Source organism: Metopolophium dirhodum, chromosome 3 (assembly GCF_019925205.1).
Source record: "Metopolophium dirhodum isolate CAU chromosome 3, ASM1992520v1, whole genome shotgun sequence".
In the NCBI taxonomy this organism is placed as follows: Eukaryota; Metazoa; Arthropoda; class Insecta; order Hemiptera; family Aphididae; genus Metopolophium; species Metopolophium dirhodum.
The window spans coordinates 28,286,955-28,300,810 of NC_083562.1; the positions used below are offsets into that span (position 1 = coordinate 28,286,955).

A 13,856-nucleotide genomic window follows, 5' to 3' on the forward strand; every position below is an offset into this window, starting at 1 on the left:
TAAAATATAACGTAAAAGTTTAAATTAATGTATAAAAACACCTCACAGTAAAATATATTAATAATATATTAAACATACATACAATTGAATAGGTTGAAGAAAACGGGTTATATTATGTTGGTTTTCAAAATCCGTAATTTATAAGGTTTATTTCCCCACAAAATAATTGTTGAAAAATGTTAAAGTGATTTTTAACATGATGATTTTCTAAACCCAATTTTTTTTCGATTGTAATCATCATTTAACCATTATAATTTATAATATTTTTTATTTTAGTTTTATTTGTTGTTGTTAATGCCAGACAGGAATTTTACAATTTTGCAATTACAAGCTAAATTAGTAATAGGTATATTACATAAAATAAGTAGATTGTTGGTTTTATACAGTAGGTTAGGTATACATTAAGTTGTTCACAACCTATTAAATTGTATGTATTTTTAATTGAATTTATATATATTATTATACGGTTTGTTTTATACATTTATTTTAGTTCTTACATTATAAATTATAATAAATAATAGTGCATTAGTTTAAACTTTAAATTATAGAATATAGAGTATATTGTTATTTATCTTTGCTATTGTATATTTTAATATTTAATTGTTCCCGTAAACTACCCTGAAACAATTATTATTAGTATTATGGAAATAATCCAAACGTCAGAAGAAATATATAAATTATTTTTAGTCAAGCCTGCACCGAAAGTTTAGTTTTCGATGACAGTTGAAGCGTTGGAAAGCGACGTTTTTCTGTCCAGCAGGCGGTAAAGTGGGAATCCCCAAAAGTACCGGGCGGTAAAGTGGAAATCTCCAAAAGTACTAGGCAGTTAAGTGGAAATTCCCAAGAGTACTGAGCTCAGATATCACGCGTATTCTTTGAACAAACAGACACTAAAATCTATACCACTGTCCTTACAAAACTTAAACTTTTGGTTACATCTTATATTCATATTATAACCTCCAAGTATGACCGCTTAAAATAAAACCAAATCATTTATTTCATGAAATATTGTTTTCGTAGAATAGTCAGGTTGTTACATACATCCTAGCCTAAATTACCTTAGCCGTGATGGTGCGATCAATGAACGCAGAGGCGTGACAGAAAATAGTATGTGTGTCTCGTGCGGGAAGGCAATTTCAGTCTTGGGCGAAAAGTAGCCGTCGCCCGCGACTGAAATAGCTCACTTCCCGCCCTTGCCACACAATTTACTATAGAAATATACTTTTATAATTTATACGTCAAATAATTAGTTTTCTATAATTATTTTAACTGCATGAAGTAAATACCAAGCGTGCATTTTAAATACATCCTGTCAGATGGTGTAATTTTATGTCGCATACCTAAAATGAGTTTTATTTTTAAACATAGAAGTAATTGTCCTTCAACAATTTTTAGATTAAAAAATTATTCTCTTATGAAGCTCTGTTTTTATAAAATCATAAAAAAATTGTTTTAGCGGTAGTTCTTTAACTAAACTAAATTCCAAATTGAATAATAGTTTTAGAAAGCCAAGAATCAAGATCATAAATAAGTTTAGTTAGATAAAATTAACAAAATAATTTCTCAATATCCAATGTGCTAATATTCATTTTTTATGAAATATTCTCACACTTTTAATAAAAATATGAGTTCCTAAAACTTATTAGGAATACTATACCAAATGAATATATAAATATATTTATTGAGTATAACAATTAGGTAATTAACAATAAACTCACCTGTATCCAATTCATTACTAGATGATGCATCTGTCGGAGGTTTATCATGAATATGTAAGTATACTTGTATTGCACATCGTGCCACCCTGAAGTAAAATGGATGCGAACGTAATACATCTTCAAGCCTTAATAAATTCACATATGACCTTAGAGTCATTTTACGCATGCAGTATGTATGAAAATCAAATTGGTCGTCAATGATCTCAGTAAAATGCTATAAAATTAAATACAGTTGGAAAACAATTATTAGTCTAATAATTGACTAAAATAATGTATGTGTTAATAATATTTAATATCCTATAGAACTATACAAGCTCAGAACAAATATCAATATTCAATACATTACTGTAAAAATAAATAAAAGGTTATTTTACCCTATCAACTTCATGACATTTTTTCAAACTGTCGCCCCATTTTCCAAGCCGTTGATAGGCCAACGCACACTCGGTTTGGAACCACATACATTGCATCTCATTTAAATTTTCCATAGGCGAAACACCTTCCTGTAACATATCAATAAAAATATAAAACAAATTATGGTATTAAGTATGAAGTATTGTGGTACTAAGTATTTACACGGACTAAAGAGTAATGTACAGAATACATAAAAGGATATGCTTAATACTATTTTGGCATTTTAAACTAACACTTTGCTTGTATACAATAGATTAAACTAACTATTCAAAATATTATGGTCAAATTATAAAATTATAGCTTAATAACTTAATTATAGACAAAAATGTACAAATAATCAAAAAAATAAAACATTTATACTAGTAATACTTTAAAAAATAACACTGAATATTATGTAATGGGCAATCAAAGTATTTGTCAGCATTGTTTATACATAAAAAATCTAAAAAGAACCATAAAATAAACACAAATACGCGATTTTCCAGGGTTTATAATTAGAAAATATAAGATTACTTCAGAACTAATCGCTCAAATGTTAAAACTTAGTTATTTATTTGGAGTATAAAGATTATTTATAAACTATTTGAAGCTCTATGTTTAATTGATAAATATATCAAAAAATTACAGTATTTTATTAATGACTGTTATATCTTAAAACAACAAGATTCTTTGGTTGAGCTGAATGGCCAGTTGTACCATCTCCGATTTAAGTTATCCGAAGTTTAACCGGCCGAATTTGGCCGGTTATAAAATCTGTTATAAGCTGATTAAGCGTAATCGAAGTGTAACCATGGACGGCACAACTGGTCCTAAGTATGCTAAAAATAGTCTAATTGAGAAATTTTAAGAGGATCTCACACCCGCAGTGTTGTCTCCGTCTTACAAATGTACAACATAGCAAAAACTGTTTTGCGCGAGACAACTTTTCTCGCACCATATTTGTTGTAGAACTACCAAATTTTCACAACACGTAAAGAAGAACTTTATTTGTGCAACAGCGTGTTTTTTTTTTAATAGCACTATCCAATCATTTTTTATAAGCAAATGAAAAAAAAAAAAAAAAACCAAATGTTTAGAAACAAATAACTTTTATTGTATTTAAGTTATCTAAAATATGGGCACGCTGTTGCATAGATAAATTTCCACCCTATATGTTCAGAAATTTTGGAGCCACTACTATAAACACAGAAAGATAAAAGTTGTCCGCGCGAAACAGTTTTTGCTATGTTGTACATTTGTATAAAACACATGCGGGTGCGACATCCTCTTATTGGTAAAATATAAAAATAAATTGATTCGATTAAAATTACACATATCAAAGATGATATATTACTATTATTATCAATAAGGTATAATTTAATTATCATGATTTAAAAATAAACCAAAAAAATATTAATAACAGTCTCACCCTTGTAAACTTAGAGCATGTTTCTTCTGCTTCTTTAATAAGATTTGCACGCAACATGTATTTTGCACATTTTGAATTAATATATCTATCAGCTGTGTCCAAGCCTTGTGCTTCATCTAGCCATTTATACGCTTCATATGCATCACCAGCATGCTAATTGACATAAATTTGTTGAATAATTACATAGCACTAGTGCAAAAAAATAAAAATATTATAAGAAAAAATAAATAATACTTTAAATATTCTTCCTTTTGTGACAAATAGTTCAATTAAAGTTGGTGTGTGTGCAATTGCCATATCAATGTAAGTCAATGCCTTTTGTATATCATCAAGGTAATCATAATGTTGAGCTAAATAGTGATAGACCCACAGCAATGCAGAAGCAGGTTCTTTACAGGATGTATCTAAAATAAACAAACATGCGAATATACATTATAATATATTTACACGAATCAATCAGTTATAAATGATCAAGCTTAAATATGAATCATAATAATATCATATTATGTATGATAATTTGTTTAATCTAGAGATAGGTGTAACTTCAAATCTGCCTTCATAAGAACTTTGAGTAGGCAAATTCGAGAAGTTTATCAACGCCTCTGATATTTAACTGATTTAAGAAAAACTATTTAATGCAAGATAAAACAGAACACAACTTTACGTTCTTATTTAAAATATAAATATACTTACTATTGAGGTTTTATTTATTAAGAAAAATAATACCATACCTTCACTATCGAATGAGCTGAACTTTGTCAAATTATTTACATACATCTCTAATAGACTTTCTATTATTTGTACTTTATGTTTATTCTTATATAATGACCGTAAATCTACAAATAATGGTGGAACACCTTTATGGAAACCAGCTCTTAAGTATGAATCAATTTCACTTTGGAATGCATTTCCTAAATTTAATGACATGAATAATTATTAAAAAGTTTTGATGGCTAAAACTTAAGAAGAATTAACATACCTGATGCAAAAGTTAAACATAATCGTTTAGGAGCCAACGCTTTAGGAAACTTTTTCCGATAACCACATAGCATATTATAAACACATTCATCATTATGCAATTGCTTAGCTTCTTTAATCATTAAATAGTAAGGTGTGTTTTCTTGGTTTCTTCGTAGTAATTTTTCATAACACAATGTAGCTAAATGATATTCTCCCATTTGTAAGTATAATGAACCTAAAATAAGACATATATATATAAACTTGAAAAATGAAATTTTGTTTGATACAAATCAAATTTGTTAAATACTGAAATTAAGAGGACATAATACTGGATTTTGTTGTCTTCGTCTTACAAGTGCAAAACATAAGAAATGTACAATCAGCAGATCACGTTTATCTTTGTTAGTTTAAAAATTAGAGTGAATTGACCTATTAAGGAACTTGACGTTAAGAACTTAATCAGTTTTTTTTATGATAATTCAGTTTTTAAGTGAGTTATGAGCATTTGTAATTTCTGCTATATTATATACGCAAAACTTCCTAAAAAATTGAACCATCATTAAAAACCCACATACAAACACAGATAATGTTCTCACCATCAAGTTTCATATTAATACTATTCACTTTAATTTATAAACTAACAAAGTAAAGGTGATCTGAGTAGCGTACATTTGCTATATTACGCACTTATAAGTCAACAAATGTCTATGATACATCCTCTAACTAAAATATGAATCAGAAAAATGCAATTAATAACTTACCATAAATCTCTAGAACTGTTAATTTATCAAAAATATTTTCTTTATACATATCTAAATGTTTGATGGCATCCAACACTCCACCGGATTCTTGAATAACCATATTTTGATACAAAAGAAGTTCGCTATACTCAAAATCAAATGGGGCCTGAGGACAAAAATTAGATGTTACCAATATTTTTCATAAACAAAAACATAATTTACTCAAAGATTAAAACATAAATAATAACACAAGTTCACGATATTTAAGCATATAATAATAATTAGTAATAATAATAATAGTAATTATAATAATTCAAAATAACCATAATTTGTGAGAAAATTGTATTAAATCAAATTTTTTTTATTTTCCAACATATTAATTTTTTAAATAAGATTTATATTTTTTTTTTATTAGCTTTTAGTAAGTGACTATGACAATTTAACAATTATTTTAAGTAATAGAAAATTATGACAATTAAAAAAACAAATACAAATATTAAATAACGAAACCAACTTACAATACTAAATCAATTATTTTTTTGATGACCACTTCAGATAACATAGATAAGTATAGAGTATAGAGAGTATAGAGAAGAGGTTTGGGGGGAATGTTAAGAGATTTCAGGTAACTGAGCAAAAATATACGGTTGGTAAGTAATGAGGATCAGTCCTAAGAGTAAATGTGAGAAGTCGCAAAAGCTTTCAGATAAGTGTAGTGTGCAAAGAGGAGAGTCATTTAAACCAAGTCTTAGAGTGATTGGGTAGAAGCGAATGACCCACATGAAGTCAGTTGTAATCGACAAAAGTAAATCAGATGTTAAACCATGTTTTTTTTTACTAGGAATATTGTTAATAAACATTAATTTTGTATTTGGTAACACAGTTGGCCAACAGGTTATTTCAGTAATTTGTTGATTGTGTGACAAAATTAGATTGGAGAAAAATTGGTCAGAGGTAATTGGGCAAAGGAAGATAAAATTGTGTTGGAAGTAGAATTTGTTTCCATATATGCCAATGTGGCTAGAGACTTACATAAGTTGAATTAAGCAATTTTACTGATTAAGGTAATTGATGTTTTAATAGCCCAAAGAAAAGAAGATGTTTTAATATAAAAAATGAGAGGTGATAATTTAAAGTTAAAGGGATTGATTCTAGAGATTGTAAAAAAAATTAATAAACTTCAATATCTGTAGTTATTAGGTTAAAATTTATGTAAGAATAATAAAAATAATAGCTTACAGAAACCATTTGTGTTTTCCTAAAAGTTTCCAAAATTTTCAAGGCCATATCATGATCATTTAATAAATGATATGCCATTGCATAACCAATCCATGATGCTCTTTGAGTTGGCCGCAACATGAACAGTTGATATCTTGTGTCCTTAAAGAAAAATAAATTATTTAAAAGACACCAAACAGCAATAAATGCTAATGTTAAATAAATATTACGTCCCACAAACAGTTTTTATTCAAAAGTAATTTAGTTCTGAATGTTATATGTCAAGGATAATACATAAAAATTATAACATTCAATATTTATACTCTGTTCAGCGAGAGACAGCGCCGCGCACCAAAAAAAAACTGGTTCCTCCACGCAACACCCTGCCATTGGTGAACAGGTTTTGATAGCATTGTGACACAGAGGGATGCGCAGAATGCGCAGGGTGTGCTCTCTCGTTGAACAGAGTATAATTATATGATTTTGTAAAAGAAAAGAGGAGCATTTTTCTATATGTATAGTGGATAAAAATAACATAGTTTTTCTAACCAAAATAAAAATAATTGTATTATTTAAAATCTTAAATAAGTGATTTTTTACTTATCCACTTTTAACTTACTGCGCATAATATATTTCTAATATAACTAATTACTTGATATTTTGATAACTATAAGATAATTTATTTATAAATGGCTTAACATCTATTATTGAATAGATTGATACCACAACTTACTAATCTCTCATTAATTATTTTTACAAATTACAACCAAATACAAAATAGAGTTGTTTGGAAAACTAAATAAACTAATTACTTATTTCAAAAAAATAGGTATGAAAATACTTTTAAAAGAAAAATATGAAGCAACAAAAATTAAATTTTTTTTTTATATTATGTAAATCACCAAAATATGAATTGCAACATTAATACATTTAGTTAACCCTTAAATTATGTACAGTAGTTATAGGTATTATTATTTAAAGTTGGGTAATTACTAATTACTAATGAAAAATAAATCAGCTTAAATCTAAAAGCATATTAAAATTTGTGGAATGGATATAGATTAAAGGTTTACCAGTAATTAATAATATACCTACTACATATTAAGAAAATTAGGGCAAATAATAGAACAATTCCCTTTAATATACAGTGTGTTCACCAATTTAGGAAACACTTAAGTATTGTGCCAGTTATGTAGTTTGAGTGAATGGAGAATTTTTTAAGAATCTAGGGGTAACCTAAATACACATTTATAGGAATCCATGAAATTGTAACCTCTGCGTATGCGCATGAGCACTGAACTTATATATTTTAAAATAGCAAAACATTTTTTCAATACCATATTCAGGTGACTATTTTATTCAAGTAATTTTGACATAACAACTATGGCTCTAAAATCAAAATTAAATGAAAGTCATGTAAAATTTAATCCTTCAAAATTTTTTTATTTATTAATACGTTAGTGTAATATAAATTCACATGTCTATAGTAATTATTGTTTTAATAATTGTAATATCTTAATAAATTACTTAAATAGTAAGATAATATTTATTGTTTAGTATTCAGCACATATAACAAACAAAATACTTAAAATAAACACACAAAAAAATAAATGGATTTAAATATTTTATTGAATTATAGTTTTATTTTAAATTCATTCAATTTTCCAATCTCATTAAATATATTTTAATTTTGGTGCCGTAGTTCAATAGTTTAAAATAGTCAACATTTATTGAAAAAATAGGCCTACTCAAATACAGTACTTAAATAGGTGTTGATACTTATAAAAATAAATTGAATTGCACATGTGTAACAAGGATTTAAATGAACGAAGCATTTAAAAAATGTATTGTTTCTCAAAAGTCCTGATTCAATCCAACCTAATTCGGTCAAAACTTTTAGTATTCCCTAAATCGGTGAACATACACTATAATATATACCATTTTTAATATTATGGTAAATACTCTTTAGAAATTATTTGATATGTTGACTGCCAGCACTCATACTTGATCATTACTCCCATGACTGCTGGGGACCGTAAATGAATATGGTTTTATATTATTAACTTTTTCATAAAGATACAATAATGCACTAAAAAAATGGCATAGAGGGAATCATTACAAATTGTTTGATGTAATAAACATATTATTTTTATATTTTTGAAATAAAATTTGGAATAACAGAATAATATGCTTGGCAAACAGATAATACCTATCGTGTTACAGCCAGCGGTCACATATTAGTCAATTTTTTAAAATTAAAAATATTAAGTTCAAACCAATAATTAATTAATTTAATTTAATTGTAAAGTTAAATAACCACTGAAGAAAACATCAACCAAGATTCCCAAACAAATTAATTAAAATAAACTCAATCGAAAAAATATATGTATAATAAATATATTTACTCGATATCCTTCCAAATCTCTCATTTGAATTTGTAGCAGTGATAAATCTCGTAAAATTTGAATATTGTCTTTTTCCCATTTCAATGCATTTCTATAACATTTAATAGCTTCATCATACCTAAAAAAACATTTGATAGTAAATAAAAACCATTAATACTAGACTAATATAAAAAATTCATAATATATGCATAATCTATATTTTAAACTAACTTCTTATCTGATCTTTGCAATAGACCATAAACATGCCAGCAAACATGTGAAGTGAGATCATTACGAAGACCCCGTCGAACATGTTCATATGCTTCATCTTTTCGACCAAGAAAATTTAAAGTAAGTCCTTTCATAGCCAAAGTTTCTAAACAGATTTTTTTTTTTTAAATGTGTTATTTAATTACATGAAAAATTATTTACCTCCATGTTCAGAAAACTTTGGATGCGACAAAATCTGTTTTGCAAATTTAAGTCCATTTTTATATTGTTTCTGTTCGTAGCATCTCTAAAATAAAATAAAACAAGTGGGTAAAAATTAAATTGTAAAGTATAATCGGTATAAGTTAAATCAAGTAATATAAACAGTAAAATTTAAAAAAAAAACAATTTAATAATAGGTAAAAAGGAAAAATAATACCTACCTATATTACGATGAAACCTATTTAATGTTTATCTAATAGAAAAATAATACAATACTTACTAGAATTCGTTTAAATAAGGAATTTTCTTTGGGCGGTAAGGGTTGACCCGACGGCATTTTTCTTATTTATTTTAGTCAGAATCTTATAAAGACAAATTTTCAAGATTGCAGGCAGTACAAAATCCGTAAAAAATATTAATTAAGAAAGACGATCCTCGTGAGAATTTCCATAACACTTTTCGAGAGAAATCATAAATACAGTTGAATATGAAGTTAGAAACATATTAAAAAAATGATAAATATGTTTTATATTCTCTTTGACATTTGTTTTTCATGGAATAACAATCTTAAATGTAATTTATTTGAATTTTAAATAAAACAATAAAGGGAAATTATTTAAAATATTAGTTCTATACAATTATTTATCCAACAGGTAAGTAGTGACATTATACTAAATTATTCATTAAATAAAATGTAATGTTTGTATTTTGAAAAATCCCTTATAATAATTCTTGGTCATAACTTCAAATATACAAACAACCGCCAAAATAATATGTCGCCAACAATTTACAGCCGGTGGCCGGCTTTAAACCATATTATATTAATATTCTGTAATATATTTTGAATTTTAGGATCTTAGTTAGTATACCGTACACCCTTTTTTTGGCAAATGTTTTTTTCTTAAATTTATGCAATTAGGTTTACGAAAAACGACGGTCAAGTCAGAATTTGGCAGTCAAACTAAAAGCTTTTAGGTCAAACATTTTTTTCACGCAGCTTCATATAGCCATAGTGGGTCAGTAGCGGATCCAGAAGTCACCCAAGGGAGGGATGAATTTTTAAAAATTAAAATTAAATTACCTTTTTGTTAAGCCAAACATTATAATAAAAAATAACGTTAAAAAGTCTGCCCAGGGGGTGGGTGAACACTCCTTCCCCCCTCTTATTTCTGCCACAGTAGTGAGTGATTGGGGGAGGGTAAATATTCAGGTATTTCAACGTTACACACCTTCTTGAAGGTCTGAAGTATGTAAGTTTGATCTTGAAGTATTAAACACAGAATAGATTAAATTAAATTAATTCTGTGTACATTATAATACCTATATAAATATATATTATCAAATAGGTCTTATCTGATTTTATATACTGAAACGTAACGTCATACACATTCACAGACGTCCGTGCCGGGTACATGGTTAGTACGTACACTCGTACACATAATAGATATAAATATAACTATATAAGTACTTAAATGTGGTACACAATAGTTAATATTATATAGTATTTTGCAGTGTATGGTGTATCAATCACGAATTATGGCGGACAATTATTCCCGCATTAAATTCCGTCAAAAAACGACTTAAAAATGTTATCATCAAACATAGTTAGTGACTGCACCGCATTATTATTATCTAATATCCAAATCGTGGTGTCATGAAAGAAAGGTACCGCGTCTCGACGAAATCCGGTCATTCTTGCGCATCCGCACTCCGTATCACGTACACCACCACAACTATACATTGTCCTGTGTCGATACTCGGCGTCTCGGCCAAGTTTGAAGTTGTACAAGTGTCAATAATTACGGAAGTACCCACTGAACACTTGGCCACCCATCGGCCATGGCCACGGACTAGGATCAGTACTCGTCAGCGATCAGCCGGCAGACGGCAGTAGTGTAGCACTTGCAAATTGCATACGCCATTACGCCAATATAACTTTTACGTGTTGTACATTATACACTTGTACAACAACAAGTCAACAACTGCCGTACCAACTGCCTACTGCAGTTTACTATAGCACCTACTTATTACGATTTAATTAAATTAATAGTCTTTATAATAACACATCGTAACTGTCTACATCTGACTAAGAGTTTTACATTGATTTAAGCTTAAATTTTTATAATATTTTTTACAGCGTTGTATTAAATACATTCAGTTAAAAATGGGTAAACAAGAAAATATCTTTTTGTTTGTGCCAAATTTAATTGGTAAGTTACTATAGATTATTGCAGTTTACATATAATCAATATCAACTAACAAGTAATTTTAATGCCAACTCACCAATGCAGAATGTGTACTGTGTTTGGTATACTTATTTATAAATTACATAGATGTCATATTTTATAATAGCTTATTAAATAGTTACTGCATATTGTATCAACTTAGCAAAGAAAAAATAATGCATTTTAAAATAGATACCTACTCATGAATAGATTCTTAAATAGTTCACAGGAGGTACCTAGTAATTTTTAAATATAAATGAATCGGTTGTTTTGAGAAACCCTACTTGTCCAAAAATATAGAATAGCGTTTTATTGCAGGTTTGTATTTTTCATATGTGTATCTACATATTTTAAAAGAATCCCGAATTTTCCATCTTTTGAAATAGTTTTTAATTGCGGTTCAAATTATAGGAATCCATAGAAACCCTACTAGTTGGAAAAGTTATTTTCATTTTTATGAAACTGGGTTTTGGGTCTAATCAGGTTTCTCTAACAACTGATTCAAATAATAACTAATAAATATATATTTATATATTTCAATTAGGTTTGAAATTAAAATTATGTACAAACATATTAGTAGGTTTATTTGGTTTTTGCTTGATTCTATAGGATATGCCAGAATAATTCTAGCAGTCGTTTCAATTTACTTTATGCCAACCAATTACAAAGTTGCTTGCAGTTGTTATGTGATAAGTGCATTATTGGATGCTTTTGATGGTCATGCAGCTCGAGCATTTAACCAAAGTAAGAATACCATGGAAATTTAATAACTTAAATACAATCAGTTTATAGTTAGTCTACTGTTGCTAATTACTGTTAGTAATTATTGATGGATTGAAAATGTTAGATAATGTATTTTCCTTAGCTTATAAAAATATATATCTAATTTAATATATTATATTTATTATTTATTTATGTAACCTTAAATGTGCCTTATGATGTAATTGTGTATTTCAGGTACTAAATTTGGGGCTATACTAGATCAACTAACTGATCGTTGTGGAACAATGAGCTTATGTATTGCATTGTCTAATTTTTATCCAAAATATATGTTTTTGTTCCAACTTAGCTGTATCATTGATATTGCTTGTCACTGGATCTATTTACACTCGTAATACATATACAGTTATAAGTACATTTTAATGGACATAATTAAATCAATTTGTTTTTAATAGATCCATTTTGCAAGGTAAAACTAGCCATAAGTTTGTAGATATGTCTGGAAATCCGATAATGAAATGGTATTACACATCAAAACCGGTACTGTTTTTCATGTGTGCAGGAAATGAACTATTTTTTGCATCATTATATCTGTGTCATTTTATTACAGGACCAATGAGTAAGTACTAATAAAAATAAAATATAAGTAATATAGATTGTAATGATTTTTTTTTTAGTTGCAGGACATGGTTTATTTAAGTTATTATGCTGGTTTTCAAGTCCAATAATGGTTGTTAAAACATTAATATCATTAATTCATTGTTATGTGGCTAGTTTAAATTTGTCTATTATTGACATGAACGAACGTCAAGTAAAACAATAGGTTGTTAGTATATATAACTATATATAATAAGAAAAAAAATTATGATATAGTTTAAACATTAATACATTGGTGTGTTATATTTTTAAGCATTCCATTATCATAATACTACTCTATTTATTGGTTCCTTTTATTGTAGCAGTTCAGATATGTACTTATAAATTACTACAATTTTTGGTTTCTAGTCATTGTTTTAAATGTATTAATATTACATTTATATATTATAATTATTTTGTAATAGTAAACATTAGTTTAATTTAATTGTATACTTATTTTTTTTTTCAATTATTACATGTTTTACTGAAAGTGATTTCCATTATTAATAAATTGTAGTTAATATTCTTTCTTGTTGTAATTCAAATAAATATACTAAAATAATTTAAACAATAATTACATTATTACATTAGTTCTTTTTTAATATTTTTCTTAATATGATGTCAGCATGCAATTTGTTTTCTCTCTCTAGCGGTATTAAAATATACTTGGTAATATCATACTAGGCTGACTGACTTCGCTCAGAATCGTTTTTCGTATACAATTATATTACATTATTGAAATTGTAATTTGAATTTAACACCATCTATTGCGGTAACCAACTCGTAACCTACTATACAGCAGAGCGACCAATTTAACCGCTTTTAAAATTATTATTTATGCATGACAAATTAATTGTCATGTTATCTAAGTACAAAATAATGTTCGTGATTTTGACATATAATTGTGTAACACCACTAACACCCAAAACCCCCCAGACTACGCCAACCATTGGTTACCTCCTAAATACTTTGTCTATGGTCTATCTGCTATCAATATGATA

At 27.5% G+C, this 13,856-nt stretch overlaps 2 protein-coding genes across 2 annotated transcripts in view; one reads left to right on the top strand and one right to left on the bottom strand.

The window, feature by feature from the left end:
* The window catches only part of LOC132940081 (N-alpha-acetyltransferase 16, NatA auxiliary subunit), a 28,396-nt gene extending 18,656 nt beyond the window's left edge, over positions 1-9,740 (bottom strand). Inside the window, exons 1-12 of the mRNA XM_061007496.1 lie at positions 9,555-9,740; positions 9,275-9,359; positions 9,074-9,218; positions 8,864-8,981; positions 6,480-6,620; positions 5,262-5,406; positions 4,520-4,735; positions 4,272-4,451; positions 3,775-3,944; positions 3,541-3,693; positions 2,093-2,221; positions 1,719-1,932 (exon numbers count right to left, since the gene is read on the bottom strand). Coding sequence (XP_060863479.1) covers positions 1,719-1,932; positions 2,093-2,221; positions 3,541-3,693; positions 3,775-3,944; positions 4,272-4,451; positions 4,520-4,735; positions 5,262-5,406; positions 6,480-6,620; positions 8,864-8,981; positions 9,074-9,218; positions 9,275-9,359; positions 9,555-9,611 — 1,753 coding nt within the window. The 5' untranslated portion in view covers positions 9,612-9,740. The remainder of the gene's footprint in view (positions 1-1,718; positions 1,933-2,092; positions 2,222-3,540; positions 3,694-3,774; positions 3,945-4,271; positions 4,452-4,519; positions 4,736-5,261; positions 5,407-6,479; positions 6,621-8,863; positions 8,982-9,073; positions 9,219-9,274; positions 9,360-9,554) is intronic.
* Positions 9,741-10,909: 1,169 nt separating this feature from the next.
* LOC132940864 (CDP-diacylglycerol--inositol 3-phosphatidyltransferase) lies at positions 10,910-13,384 on the top strand. Its single transcript, XM_061008659.1, has 5 exons — positions 10,910-11,484; positions 12,109-12,243; positions 12,457-12,610; positions 12,675-12,838; positions 12,897-13,384. Exons 1-5 carry the CDS (start codon positions 11,439-11,441, stop codon positions 13,040-13,042), a joined length of 645 nt encoding a protein of 214 aa, XP_060864642.1. The 5' UTR covers positions 10,910-11,438; the 3' UTR covers positions 13,043-13,384.
* Positions 13,385-13,856: the final 472 nt, after the last annotated feature.

What these genes read in the sequence shown, in the direction of transcription:
- LOC132940864 (XM_061008659.1), top strand. Translation starts at nt 11,439, where the DNA reads ATGGGTAAACAAGAAAATATCTTTTTGTTTGTGCCAAATTTAATTG. An exon ending in GTTTGTGCCAAATTTAATTG is followed by an intron (nt 11,485 to 12,108) that starts GTAAGTTACTAT and finishes TTGATTCTATAG; the next exon opens with GATATGCCAGAATAATTCTA. An exon ending in TTTTATTACAGGACCAATGA is followed by an intron (nt 12,839 to 12,896) that starts GTAAGTACTAAT and finishes TTTTTTTTTTAG; the next exon opens with TTGCAGGACATGGTTTATTT.